The sequence below is a fragment of the Myotis nattereri genome (assembly GCF_964212035.1).
Source record: "Myotis nattereri genome assembly, chromosome: 1".
Taxonomy (NCBI): Eukaryota; Metazoa; Chordata; class Mammalia; order Chiroptera; family Vespertilionidae; genus Myotis; species Myotis nattereri.
The window spans coordinates 135,020,002-135,035,226 of NC_138075.1; the positions used below are offsets into that span (position 1 = coordinate 135,020,002).

Genomic DNA, 15,225 nt, shown 5'->3' on the forward strand with positions numbered 1-15,225 from the left:
AAAGTCTCCCTCATGTTCTTGAAACCACTCCTGCACAATATGAGCACCGTGGCATGGCTCATTGCCTTGTTGGAAGAAGCCATCTCCATTGGGATACGCCATCAACATGATAGGATGAACTTGATCAGCAATGATACTTAGGTATGTTGTGCTATTCAGACGTTGTTCCACATGAATTAAAGGGCTCAAATCATGTCAGGAAAATATGCCCCAAACCATAACACTGCCCCCACCAGCCTGAAGGGTTGTACTCATGCATGTGGGGTGCGTGCTTTCATGCTGTTTCCACCCAATTCTCAGTCTGCCATCTGCATAATGTAACTGGAAACGTGATTCATTGGACCACATGACTTTTTTCCAATGCTCAACTGTCCAATCCTTGTGTTTCTGTGCGAATTGGAGACGTTTTGTCTTGGTAACTGCAGACAGCAAAGGTGTTGGAACAGGCCTTCTGCTTCCATATCCCATATGATGCAGTGTACAGCTGATTTGCCTACAAACGTCAGGTGGTCATAATAATCTAGCCACTCAGTGTGTGTGTGTGTGTGTGTGTGTGTGTGTGTGTGTGTGAATACATATTAATATGTATATTAATATATATATGAACATTTCATTCTTTAGAATAAATATAATTTAATATATCACCTGTTCCACAAATGTATAATTGAAATTGCACATTTTTCACTTTCTGGGTCTGGAAATACAATTATTCTTGAAGCAATTCTTTCATCCTCTCCTTTAGCACTTTTTTTTAAAGCTATATAATTTATCTTAACAAAGGAAAGGAAACACTTTTTTTGTCTATTCTTACCCAAGGATATTTTTCAGAGAGTGGAAGGCAGGTGGAGAGAGAGAGAAATAGAGAAGGTTGAACCCAGGACACTTCAGTCCATATGCCAATGCTCTATCCACTGAGCCAAACCAACTAGGGCCTTTAGCACTTTTTTTAACCTTGTTATATTTCATATATTTCAATCTCTACTTTGTATCTTGGCATCACACAATTGCACAGACCTCCCTACATCCACCCCACTCTAACAACCATCCAGCTCTGCCTTAGATGCCCCACCAGGGCTGATCTTCTCTGGTTGGCATCCTATTCAAAGCACACCAAGATCTCCCGAATATCTCATCCATTCTCCCTGTTTGAATGGAGTCTAGGGATCCAACTGCCACAATTACTCTGAACACTGAATTATCCATAGAAGAGGTTTAGTATGACAAAGAAATATAAAATATATGTTACATATTCTTACTTGCTTCTTTTTGCAACCAAGCCAATGTTTCTCCTTAGTGGAGAGGGTTGAGGAGAAGGAGAAAAGCAACAACAAAAATATTCAACTGAGAAATATATACATGATATGTTAATTTCTGAAATTGTCTGTATGGGTTGTTTATATACTAGTAGACAGCTGGCCTTAAGGAAATCCATAATGCATTGTTTAAAGTTAAAGCCAGTTTGTGACAGAGAGATGTAGATGCTTCTATTACAATAAACACACACATGTATGTGCGTGTGTGTGTTCTATGAAAGGGTAAAAGGAGTGGAAAGAGACATACTTGGCTGTTTATATTAGTTACATAAGGAGGATGGAATTGCATAGGAATATGAAGGTTGTATTCAAACATACATTACTTTAAGCATGTATTACTTTTAATCTGACAAACATCAAATAGGAAGGAAGTGAGGGTTTGGAATCACGTTGGTGTGGAGATTACAATTTCTGCTTCAAGGAACAATTTGTTGTTATTGACAAGAATCTTTAAAGTATGTTTTATTGATTTCAGCGAAAGAAAGGGAGAGGGAGAGAGAAACATCAATGGTGAGAGAGAATCATTGATCAGCTGCCTCTTGCATGCGCCCTACTGGGGATCAAGCCTGCAACCCAGGCCTATGCCCTGACCAGGAATCAAACCTTGACCCCCTGGTTCATTGGTCAACACTCAACCACTGAGCCACAGCAGTCCAGGGACAAGAATTTTTTGAATCATAGATATTACTGTATAATTTTAAAATTTCAGTAATTTCTATTCATATTTCAAAATTAATTATTATATATTAAAATTCACAGATAAGCCCCCTTGAAAACACATGTAGAAAACATTTGGTTTAAATTAGGCAGACTGGCCCTAGCTGGTTTGTCTCCGTGGATAGAATGTCAGACTGAAGGGTCTCGGGTTCCATTCTGGTGAAGGGCACATGCTTTGGTTCCAGGCTCAACAGTAGACCTTGGTCAGGGCCAGGGCATGTGAAGGAGACAAGCAATTGGTGGGCCTCTCTCACAGGGCTGTTTCTCTCTGTTCCTCCCCTTCTCTTCCACTTTCTCTAAAATCAACGGAAAAAATATCCTAGGGTGAGGATTAAAAAAATAATAATAAATAAATATAGCAGACTGATATACAAAATATACTTAAGTGGAAACTTTTGAGCATAGGATACTCAGTTTCTTCTAAAATAACTCCTTTGAAGGTTTTGTATTATAAATATCTAACTCAAAATTTCATTCATACTTCTTAAATTCAAATTCCTTTGGCCAAAAGTGACAAAAATTCAGCATATTTTGAAATTAATTTGGGCCCTTAAAATACATTCCTTTCTATTATTTTTCTCATGGTAGTTGATAAGATTATATCACCTTGATCTATTCTTTAACATAATTGTTCTTCAGTAGAAAAATAAATAAAAAAAAATTCTGTGATATATATTTATGTACTACTTAAAGGAAGGTTATATCCCGTTACTTTTTACAGGTATATTTTTACCAATGTAAAAATAAATTGCCTATCTTTAATTTTCCTTTTATCAATAGCATCTATACTTATTTCTGTAAAATTGTCATCAAAATATTTTCCAGTATAGTTGAAATGTTTCTTTCAGTAAAAAATAGTCAAAAGAAAATTCACTTAACACTCTATTTGTTCATCACCAGAAGAGTGATATATATACACACACTATAGGTAGGTAGATAGATGATAATACATAAGTACACATACATATATAAATATATAGGCAAATAGAGAGAAGATAGATGATCGAAAGTTAGCATACATTTGGATTTTTCCCATTCATTTTTTTAAGTGGTATTTTAAGATAGTGCCCACTGACATTTATCTTAATAGGCACATTCAAATACCTACCATCTAAAGGGAAGACTAGTGTGATCTTCGTGCCAGTGAAGTGGCATTTTCAAAAACCCAAGGATGCCCAATTAACCAAAATGAAAACCTGTTCCCCTCTCTAGGCCACACCAGTTTGTGCACATGTGAAAGGCTGACCTGTGGAGTCACACTGCCAACTGAGAACTGCCAAGAACTATATCCTGAGGATTATAAGAATAAAAGCCATAGTATCAATGTATGCATGTAAAATAATATTAGATGTTTTACAAGGTTACCTAAGATGAAAAAATGTCTTTAAGCACTTGAAATGAATGACAATTAGGAAAGAAAAATATTGAAAAGAAAAATGAGAATAAAATAGATAAATAAATTTAACAAATAAATAAATAAAAGAATACATAAATAAGAAACTCAAAAGAAAAAATACTCCATTAATCAACAATTCTGGTTTATTTTAATTTGAATTTCAGAAACATCCAAACAATCAAGTTGTCTTACATTTCTACCTTTTAAAGAATACCTCCTAAGGAAAGAAGGTATTCTTATGGACCTCCTCAAACCTCTAAGCTTTTTATATTTAAAAAAAGCTATTGCTTTTTGAAAGAATTGCTATTGATCATTCAAGTTTTCAGATTCAAAGAGAGATTGAAACTAAAGCAAATGTGTGCTGAAGAAGCATTGTTCAATACACAGCTTTTAAGCACACTATTCAGAAGCTGGTTTTAATCCTATTTTGTAGCATGTACCATGAACCTGGCAAGAAATTCAACTAAACCCTTTTTCATTTGGATTGTGTTATTTCTGGTAAACAAGAATGTGTACACAAGTTTTCACACCCATATGCAAATACATATTACCAGAAGTATTCTAACATGTTTACCACTTAGAAATAAGTCTTATCTCTCTGAGCACAAGCTAGTCTCCATTTCTGAACTATCTGAAAACTACCCAAATCAAAGGAGATGCTCCCGGTGTTACATTTCATCATGTATGTCCCTAAGTAAAACAAAGGTAGTGAAATTCTAGTAGTATTCCTAATACATCCCATGAGATTACCAACCTGATTCCAAATCTATGAACTTGAAGGATCATCTGTTTTAAAGAAAAATATTTGTGCCCTGTAATTTGTATTAATCCATAATTTGAATCTTCTGTATCAGTATCTGAAGTAAGTTAAATCACTTTTTTAAAAAAAATGTACTAGCTTTTAAGTTTGAGACAAATGAGTAAAGTAATATGGACACTGGTGAAAAACAATTTTTGAGAACAAAAAAGGAAGTCTCTGAAAACTAAGTGACCATCTTATAATCTAGGCAGAGATAAACCACGAAAAACATCATCTTACACAATAATGTGAAAATAATGAAATTTAATTTTGGCTTCGGTTGAACATTTTTAGTTTCTTATCAAAGTTACCCACATTGCAGGTATCTCATTATCTATGGACATTCATCATTTTATTCCATGACAATACTACTAAAATATGTTGCTACTTCCTTTTTGTTTTTCTAACTGTCATCTTTTATCTCATTTCCAGATGTCAACAAGGATGGGCCGGAAATCGATGCCACATCAAAGTTCACCAATCTACTGCAGATCTCACATACTCTCAGAAGAGTAGGTGACATTGTGACTAAACAAATCACCGCGTTTTTGAGTGTCTCGTATTTTTGACTGTGTGTGTGTCCTTTTGTTGGTTTGAAATTCTAGATATATGGACTCTCCTGGGTATTGGATCAGCTTTCCTGATGACTCATATTATAGTTGCCACCTTGTGTTTTCTTGCGAACAGAAAAGCACCAGTAAGGTAAGTGAAACATTTAATTTGCTGTATTTTCCTTTCACTCCATTTTACATGCAGGTAACTTTAGTGTTTTCATACTTCATGACATCTTTCTCTTGTTTACTTTTTTTTTTTTTTTTTTTACTAAAGTTGACTTTTTAGGAGCATTTCTTATGACAACAAAAAGGAGAACACGGCATTCTCCACTGATTAAAAAGATAGAAGGGGGTAGACATCCAAGTTCATGGTGGTGCCCAGGGAAGACAGTGAACTGCAAAAGAGACACTTCCTTGGCCTGCCCAGGAAGGCTGAACTCTAGGCACCAGCTTTCCAGGCCAAGAACCCCATGTCCTAAGAAATGCACAGGCCAGAGGCCAAGAGCTGCTGCACCTGGAGGAACTTTGCAGGCTGGGCACAGGCATGACACAGAAGACCTCACAGTCTACTGTGCTGGTCAAGATACTAGGAATAGATGAGTGGATAAAAAAGCTGTGGTACATTTACACCATGGAATACTGTGTAGCTGTAAAAAGGAAGGATTTCTTACCTTTTGAGACAGCGTGGAGGGACCTGGAGAATATTATGCTAAACGAAATAAGCCAGTCAGAGAAAAACAAGTGTCATATGTGGAATTTAAAGAACAAAATAAGCTGATGAACAAAATAGATCCAAGATATAGAAACATGGAACAGACTATGGAATCTCAGCAGGGAGGCGGAGGTGGGTGGGAAGAGATTAACCAAAGAACTTGGATGAATACATACCTAACCCATGGACAAAGAAAACAGTGTGGTGAAGGTCTGGGGCAGGGGTCCAGTGTGGGCTAAAAGGAGTCAATGGGGAAAAGAGGGCCATATACTAGTATAATACTTTCAACAATAAAGGTAATTTTTAAAAATGATGCTAGGAGTTTCCTACCTAATACCCTTCTTCCCATCAGCTGTATGGGATACAGGTGACTCCAATAAGGAAAGTGACTATCTTTTCCATGAACTGAACAAGATAAAGACTCAGAATAAGGCTTAATACAATTTTAAGATATTGAAGAAACACGTCATGTCTCGCATGCTGAGTCTGTGGCCAGAGATTTGGATCAGCTGCAACACCTATGCGTCACAGAGCACATGATAACTGCAGTTTCCTTGGTGTCAAATGGTATATGCCACCTGCTGATGAATTCTTCTCAGGTATCCAGCCTGCAGTATTGTTAAATACCAGACACCAAACTTGTTATCATCAATTATAGCAAAATTATTCCAGAACTATGGTGTTCATGAGAAAAAAATATCTGACATTTTTAATCCATTACTAACAAGAAGAGCATGCTGATCTACTAATTCTGTGGTTATTTATTATGTGTGTAAAATATGCCAGACAATGTAGATACAAACATGAATGAGAAGCAGTCTGGACCTAAGGGAGTTTGTAATCTAGTGGGAGTAACATACACAAAGCTACTAATTGCAATACTGGTCCTATGCTAAAATGTACACATGTATTAGTATTCTCCAAAGAAACAGAAACAATAGCTAACTATATTAGTGTTTCTGTCATATAGATCTATGTATATAAATTTAAATATCTTATATTACATAATATATAATATTATATATTATAATATAGAGTATATATTATATTACATAATATGTAATATTAATACATTATCATTTATTATGTATACTAGTCGCCCTGTGCACGAATCCGTGCGCCAATAGGTCACTGTCACCCTCCTGTAGCTCCCTGCCCACTGCCCCTCCCTCCTGTAGCTCCCCTCACCCCCCTCCCCCGCTCATAGCTTGCCGCCCTGCCCCCTCCTGTAGCTCTCCTCAGTCCCTTGTACCTCACTGGCCCACCCTCCTGCTGATCTGTGATCTGGTCATGAAGCTCTTGGTCGTTATGTCTCAGGGTGTAATGGCTAATTAGCATATTCCTCTCTTGTTATACCAACATATTGTATTAAAATATATTATATATTAATGTAATATATTAAGATATCTTAAGAGTAACATGTAATTATATATAAATAATAAGATATATTTTCATTTAATATATATTAATTATACAAATTCTATTCATTGGGAAATTAATTAAATAATAATTATTTTGATTATATTAACAATATAGTTAATATAGTATATGGAATTAGAGAAAGATTTATTTTAAGGAATTGGCTTATGTACTTGAGGCCGGCGACTCACAAATTCAAGTAAGAGTTGATGGTGCAGGCTTGGGTCCAAAGTCTGCCAGGCATGCTATCAGGCTGGAAACACAGGTCAGGTTTCCTTGTTGTAGCCTTGAGGCAGAATTCCTTCTCATTTGGGAAACTTCCGTTTTTGTTGTTAAAGTCTTTACTAGTATATAGTTGAATGCGGCCCACCCACATTATGAAAAGTGATCTGCTTTACTTAAAGTTGGCTGATTATAAATGCTAATCACACCTAAAAAATACTTTTACAACAACATCTGGACTAGTATTTGAGCAAAGAACTGGATGCCACAGTCTAGCCCAGTTGACACATAAAATTAATCATCATGGACCTCGCCAGTTTGGCTCAGTGGATAGAGCGTCGCCTGTGGACCAAAGGGTCCGAGGTTCCATTCAGGTCAAAGGCATACCTCAGTTGCAGGCTCCTTCCCAGCCCAGGCCCTGGTCAGGGCTTGTGCAGGAGGCAACCAATCAAAGTGTTTCTTTCACATGGTGTTCCTCTCTGGCTTTCCCTCTCTCTTCCACTCTAAAAATCAGTGGGAAAAATATCCTCAGGTGAGGATTCAAAAAAATAATTCATCATGTTATGTGAATAAGTTATCACATTAACACAGCCAGCGAGAGTATTTAGGGAGAACCCTAAATTTCACACCTTTTCCAGATTCATATTGGACAGCTTATGCCACTGGGGCTTTGGAGAGACCTCTCAGGCAGATGTCAGTGGCACTATGCCACAGCCTGACAGCCAGCTCTCCTTTCTCTCATTTCCGTCATTCTTCAACATCACACTTCCCCTTCCTCATCACTCCTCACCTTCGCTCTTTGCCAAACTCCAATTCTGTTTTCTCTTTCCCTATTTCTTTGTTCGCTTCCTCTTAATCTTTTCTGTTTCTCTGACACTTTTAAAAAAATGTTTAGTATCTTCTCATCCCTTATTGATGGTCTCCAGGGTTTGCCTCTATATCTGATTCCCTTTCATGTAAGATATCATTAATTTCCAACGTTTCAAATGCCATCTACACATTAATGGCTCCAAATAATCTTTCTTTCTTACAAAAGTTCTCTTCCATGCTCGAGATTCATATCATGTTTTCAATTATTTGCTAGACTTCTCCATGGAATTTTTCTAGACACATTGACTTTAACTTATGAAATATTAGTGCCCATCATTTCCAAATTCTGGAACCTTCCTTTGAGATTCCACAAAATAAAGAGTAACTTCAATATATAGGGTGGGAAGCTTAGCTATAGCTGCTTTTATCATCCTACCTGAACACATCAGAATCTTATCTTACAATAACAACCCCTCTTGCACAAGATACACAAAACATTGAGTGGAACTGGCTACATTTTACAAATGTAAGGCTCCTATTACTACACATTTTAAAGACCTGCCAAGATTACCAGTAATTTAGACCAGACACAACCCACTAAGACTTACTAATGGGAACAGAACCATCTATACTGTCATCAGCCAATCTTTCATTTCTCCAGTCTAGGTAGGGGGAGGACTGGGAAGGAACGAGAAGAGGTCCTTGCAGTCATTGTCTTTGGAGCAGGGCAGTGTTTGTAGTGAGAAGTTTTACCTCCTTCCCAGTAAAGAAGGGAGGAAGATACCACCACCAACACCACCCAAAGCAATGTGATGGAAGAGCCCCAAGAGAACCAATAGTTAAGATTTGTGATGCCTAGAAGAAAGACTGAAAATTCTGCAAAATCTGATCCCTGTTCTACAGCAGAGTGCAACATAGAGAAAAAGTTCTCAAGAGTACTCGATACACATATCCTTTGCGGACGGACATGAAGACAATTTTTGGTTCACTGTTCTGAAAGCGGGTGGTCCTGGGAGCATCCTATACCAGCTGAGCTCAAAGGGACTGTGGTACAATGTCCCTGGAAACCACAGGAGAGTGGGGTGGGAGGGGGGCATGGAACTGTATCCCAACTGTGCACAACCCTCCAAATGTCTGGAAGAGAACCTAGAGTTTCCTCCCTTGGTCCATTGGAAGAAGCACAGAGAACAGAGATAACTTGGTGTTTGGGGCTGTTCAGTCAGCTGCCAGGTTAAGTGAGGCGTGCCCCTCCTGAAAAGGGCATTAGGGGAAGGACCGACCTGAATGTTGACACAGCTGCCTTCCTTTAAAAGGTATTCAGTCATAGAAGAGGCCAAAATGAAGTTGATTCACACACACACACACACACACACACACACACACACACACACACGAATTCCATATGTTATCACCATGGAGGCCATGACAAGAGAAAACTGAGAACTATCCATTGTGCAATGGCGGGTGCCTTCCAACCAATGACAGGAGACTAGTTACTAAGAAGATCCCAGCCTTGCATTCCCCTTCATCTCCATGTCCCCATGATGGAGCAAAGCCTTGAAAAATGAAAGTGGGGGAGGGGAGTTAGTTGAAAGCCAAAACCATGACCTTTACTCTCTTCCTGATTGCAAGCAGCCATGGTCCGATCTCAAGTCTGAAATGGGGAAAGGGCAGGCAACAAATAGAAGTTAAAGTCTGGTATTACTTGGTAGCTTTAAAGTGTATTGGACTATGTTTTAAACATTAAAAGCTAACCTTTGATCATTAAAAAGAGACAATAAAATTATGAAATTTGCCCAAAATATATGTGAATTGGACCAAGAAGGAAGGATGATTGATAAAACACAGTAGAAAAAAAGTGATTGCAAATCAGTTACCAAAATCTTAAGTCTCTGCTCCTAATAGAGGCAGATGAAGTCCAAGACTTGAGGTCCAAGGCAGTGTCTCTGTCTCTGACACACTGATTCATTTCCACATCTTCTTCCCTTTCCCTAGTACCTTCTCTTCTCATTTCCAAGATCTCAAACAAAAAGGTCTGATTCCCTATACTACCCACCCCCAAATACCAGCCAAGACTGTATTCTCAGTCTTTAGTGATGATCTGCCGAATCATTCCTTGTTCATGTTGCCCTGGAGGCCACAGGGATGAAGCTCCCACTAGGGGGACTGAAGAGAGAAGAACTCCCTCTGAGGAAGCAGGCTGGCCTCAGCCCAAACATGAGGCAGACCACAACCATAATTGCCACCATTCACTATACCAGCTTCTACAGACTGGAGGATGCTTATCTGAAGCCTTGGAGACTTCTTGAGGGTACATGACACAAATGGTTTCAAGTGGGTCATTTTGTAGATGCCCAAATTTCATTGTGTTTTCTTCTACATTGAGAAAGGTTCATTTGGCCTGCTGTTTCTCCTTTCTCGTTTATTCATTCACTCATGTCCACTTCTTTATCCACATCCGTCCTGATTCTTACCAAAATAAATTACCTGTGAATGGCAGGGCAATACCCCTGGGATACAAATAGAAAGATAATGTGAGAATGCAGTCCTCCAAAAAAGACTAAAAGAAGGTATTTGAGAAAAGCAATATTGAAAGGGGAGCAGAGGTAAATCTTTGCCAAATTTCTTCTCCCTCCTTCATTCTTTCTCTCTTGCCCCCTTCCCTCTCTGTTCCCACTTAGGTTTAAAAATCAAAATTAATTGATATGATTGCTCTGGGACACATTTTAACATACCTATTTGAATTGAACAATGAAGTCAGCCTTTTCTGTCAGAAACACTTGAGGGAAAATGCAAGTGACTAGTGAAAGACCACTGCGCCAAGTTAAATTTTTCACCATTGCCACCCTTCCACATTGTCCTTTGGGAAAAGTCTCACCATTCCCCCAAAGCACATGGTCTTCTGTACTCTCTGCCTGGCAGAGTTATCCAACCTCAAATATTTTTTGATGCCAGGCAAAAAATTACCTGGCATCCCTCCAGGTAATTAACCTGTCCTCATCCTTATATCCCAGTAGCTAGTATTGTATGCATAATTGTTACCCAATACATGACTTTTGAAAACTATCTATACTTTATTGAATATAATCAATACTCTGAACATCATCAAAATCATTATGTAAGTCTACTAATTAAGTTTAAATTAAAATGTGGTACATCAAATTTCTTTAAAAGTTTTTTTTTGTTTGTTTTTATTTTGCATGAAATCACTTAAGCCATAAAGCTAGTTAGAATGTTTGGCCAAGAGATGAATAAGTGAAGCAACGAGTCACCTTGAAAATAATACCAAAACTTTGAGATACACAGGAATCAATGTAAGCAGGAAATTCATCACTATCTCTAAACCTTAATCTGAAGATTTTTCATTAGATTTTGTAAAAAGAATCTGTAGCATCAGAGCCCCTTCAGTGACTTGAAAGAAACATTTTTATTACTTTTTTTAAAAAAACAGGATAAGGCCAGCCAATGTGGTTTAGTGGTTGAGTGTCAACCCATGAACCAAGAAGTCACAGGTTCAATTCCCAGTCAGGGAACAAATAGGATGCAGGCTTGCTCCTCTAGGGGGCATGTAGGAAGTAGCCAATCAATGTTTCTCTCTCATCAATGTTTCTATGTCTCTATCCCTCTCCATTCTTCTCTCTCTAAAAATCAATAAAATATATTTAAAAATAATAAAATAAAAATAAATAAAAACATAGAATGGAGTACTGTATGCTCAGACAATGCTAAGCACAGTAATGCGTCTCCTAATGTTGTCTTTGGAGATCTGGCTTCCTGGATTTTATTGTATATTTGGTGACCTCTGTTAGCTACTTGCCACCTAATGTATTAATGAGGACACTTTGATTTCAGGTAAATAAAGTAACGCAAACTGGCTTAATCAAATAAAGAATTCTGTATAAAAATGCTCATATCTCCCAGAGTTCAAGGCTAGGAATGAAAGAGATCGGACCTCAGAAAAGCTTGGACCCAGTGGAATTCTTCATCTGCCTCTCATCTCGTCTCCTTTTTCCTTCTTTTGCTTGGTGATTTTCTCTGAACACATATTTCCTCTACTCACTGTTTATATAACAAAATGGTGTCACCCAGAGGATGAATACTAAGTACTCATTTGATCTTGAAACATGGGGAAAGACTAAATATTTGTCTTTTTATCCCCATTCGGTATTCTAAAGGAAGACTACCTGATTAGCCCCCATTTCTGGCCAAACCCATGATGGGTGAGATAGGAGGTGAGGTCAATAGTATAAGTATGGCTGCAGGGACCCCATATCAAGGCACTATAGTGGTGGGGATGGGTCAAGAAAGAGGTCATTGTGAAAATTCTCTGAAAGGATCCACAACACCTGTCCCCATGGTCCAGACTCCACCAGATGTTCATTCTGCCATGGGACTCTTGAGGAAGCAACGAATATGACAGCCTTCTAGAGTTGTTTATAGTAACAGAAAGTAGATCTGATCATCAAAATCTATACCTAGAAATCAAGATTAAAGGGTACAAATAAATAATGGACTATTCTTTCCTTACCAGCAGCCACATAATACCCACTGATTTCCTAGTTTAGACTATATCATCTTTTTAAAAAAATTAAATTTATTGGAGTGACATTGGTTAATAAAATTGCATAGGTTTCAAGTATGTGTTTCTATGATACATCATGTGCATATTGCATTGAGTGCCCACCACCCAAATTCAAATCTCCTTTAATCACCAAACACTTGCTTGACTCCTTCTACTCTCCACTACCCCCATACTTCCTTTCCCTCTGGTAGCCACTATATTATTGTGTGTGTCTATGAGTTTCACATATGAGTGAAACATATGGTTCTTAGCATTTTCTGACTGGCTTATTTTGCTTAGCCTGATAAGTCTCAAAGTCCATTCATGTTGTTGCAAATGGCAGTCTTTCATTTTTCTTTTATGGCTGAGTAAGTACTCCATTGTATATATGTACCACATCTTTATCTAATCATCTATCGGGTTGTTTCCATGTCTTGGCCACTGTGAATAGTGCTGCAATGAACATAGGGGTGCAGATATCTTTACAAATAAATATTTTCAAAAATTTCAGGTAGATTCCCAGATGAGGAGTTACTGGGTCATATGGTAAATATATTCTTAATTTTTTTGAGGAACCTCCATACTGTTTTCCAGAGTGGCAGTACCAGTTTACATTCCCACCAGCAGTCAACGAGGGTTCCTTTCTCAGTACAACCTTTCCAACACTTGTTATTTCTTGTCTTATTGATAATAGCCATTCTAACAGGTGTGAGGTCATATCTCATTGTAGTTTTGTTTTGCCTTTGCCTAGTAGCTAGTGAAGTTGAAATATATATATATATATATATATATATATATATATATATATATATATGCCATTTTTTATGCCTTCTTGGGAGAAGTTAGACTGTCATCTTTGCCTGGGGGAAAATTGTCAATAAATGGCTGCATTGTGGCACTTTATTCCTGAAGATTAATTTAATAAATACACTAACAAAACCTTTAAAAGCAAACATTATAGTTAGTTATTTTGAGAACTGAGATATATCTGTGTGATTATTTTTTGTACAAGTTCAGATCAGGAAATTTTCTAAAAAAATTTTATAAGGTTTTGAGTTAGTGTGTGCTTTGCTGAGAAGGAAATTATGAGATCAGAATGTGGTCTTGGGAATGTCTCATGATTAAATTTCACAAACATTAATGAAGACTTCATATGTGCTAGTCTTGAGAAATCTCAAGGGCATATAAGATGATTTCCCTGCTCTCTGACTCATATTCAATTGTAATGTATCTTAGACTATGATGAGTATAATGGTAGAAATGTAAACCAAAATACTTTGGGGGTAGTAGGGAAGGAGAGAATGATCAAAAGAATAATTTTTAAGAATATTTCTGATAAGAAACAGAGGCAATTAGAATTTCAAAAGCTGGACATGCTGTCCTATTAGCCCATTGGAGATATAGATGTTCTTGTTGTTTGAAATTCCTGACCTCCAAATAAAATACCTATATAATAAAAAGCCAGGGTTAGACCAGACCAGAAGTCAGTGCTGGGTGGCTGTGGCGAGCCAGCACTGACTGCCTAGGGGGCTGCGGATCAGGCCCAGAGAGAGGCCTGCAGAGAGAGAGGCTGGGTCTGATCCAGAGCCTCTGTGGCAGCCATTGATCAGAACTTGCCTCTCTTTCTTTCCCAGCCTGGCCAACAGTCATGCCTCCATTTCTCTCCAGGCCTCCACTGGGGCTGCTGATCAGCCCCACCTTTCTGATTGGGCCCCGTTGATAGGCCCAGAGATGCTGACTGGCATAGAAACTGACCAATCAGAACCAAATTGGCTGGCAGTGGAGGGCAGTTGGGGGTGATATCAGGCCTGCAGGGGAGGGCAGTTAGGGGCGATCAGGCAGGTAGGCAGAGGCAGTTAGGGGCGATCAGGCAGGCAGGCAGAGGGGTTAGGGGCAATCAGGCAGGCAGGCAGGTGAGTGGTTAGGAGCCAACGGTCCTAGATTGTGAGAGGTGTGTCCAACCGTCGGTTTAGGGCTGACCCCACAGGGATCAGGCCTAAACTGGTGGTTGGACATCCCTTGAGGGGTCCCTGATTGGAGTGGGTGCAGGCTGGGCTGAGGGAACCCCCTCTCCATGCACGAATTTCCTGCACCAGGCCTCTAGTCTATTTCTATAATATAATCTCTCCACCAGAGCTTTTCCTACTGCTAAAACCTTGTATAATAAATAATGTGGAGCTTTGGAGGCAGAAGTTTAGCTGCTCATGTAGTTTAAGATCTCTGGAGAGGCCTAATCTGGGCCCAGCAATGAATATTTATCCTTAGCAAAAATCATATCCTTGCTTTCTCTATGCCTCAAGGCATTCAGCTGCTTTTGCAGCTAGAGTATCACCAGTGAGCCTGCCCTGGTTCCTGCAATGAATTCTTAGCCTTAGCAAACTGGAATTCCACCTGGGACAATGACCACAGTGGTCTCATAATGCTGACACACTTTGGTCTGTCTGCATGTGTGTCTGCCCACAAAAAAATACAGCTGTTAAGGCCCATGAGCCTAACTCCCCAATCTCAGTCCCTTGTGAGACATATAGTGGCCATGCTCTGCTAATACTGCTAAGTGATTACTTTGAGCAAGAAAAGGGAAATTGTGAAGAGGAATTCAAAATCTTCCCCTTAAAAATGGGATCCTCCTCCTCTTCCTCTTCCTCCTTCTGAACTTCCTCCTCCTTCTCTACCAGTATTTTAAAGAGAAGCCTATACAGCCTGATATTTTTCCCTTAGTCCC

At 38.6% G+C, this 15,225-nt stretch overlaps 1 protein-coding gene across 1 annotated transcript in view; it reads left to right on the forward strand.

Moving 5' to 3' along the window:
* Positions 1 to 15,225, forward strand: part of MALRD1 (MAM and LDL receptor class A domain containing 1) — a gene marked incomplete at both ends in the record, with an annotated part of 616,248 nt that overhangs the window by 574,806 nt on the left and 26,217 nt on the right. The window contains 2 exons of the mRNA XM_081103892.1: positions 4,658 to 4,737; positions 4,831 to 4,927. Coding sequence (XP_080960018.1) covers positions 4,658 to 4,737; positions 4,831 to 4,927 — 177 coding nt within the window. The remainder of the gene's footprint in view (positions 1 to 4,657; positions 4,738 to 4,830; positions 4,928 to 15,225) is intronic.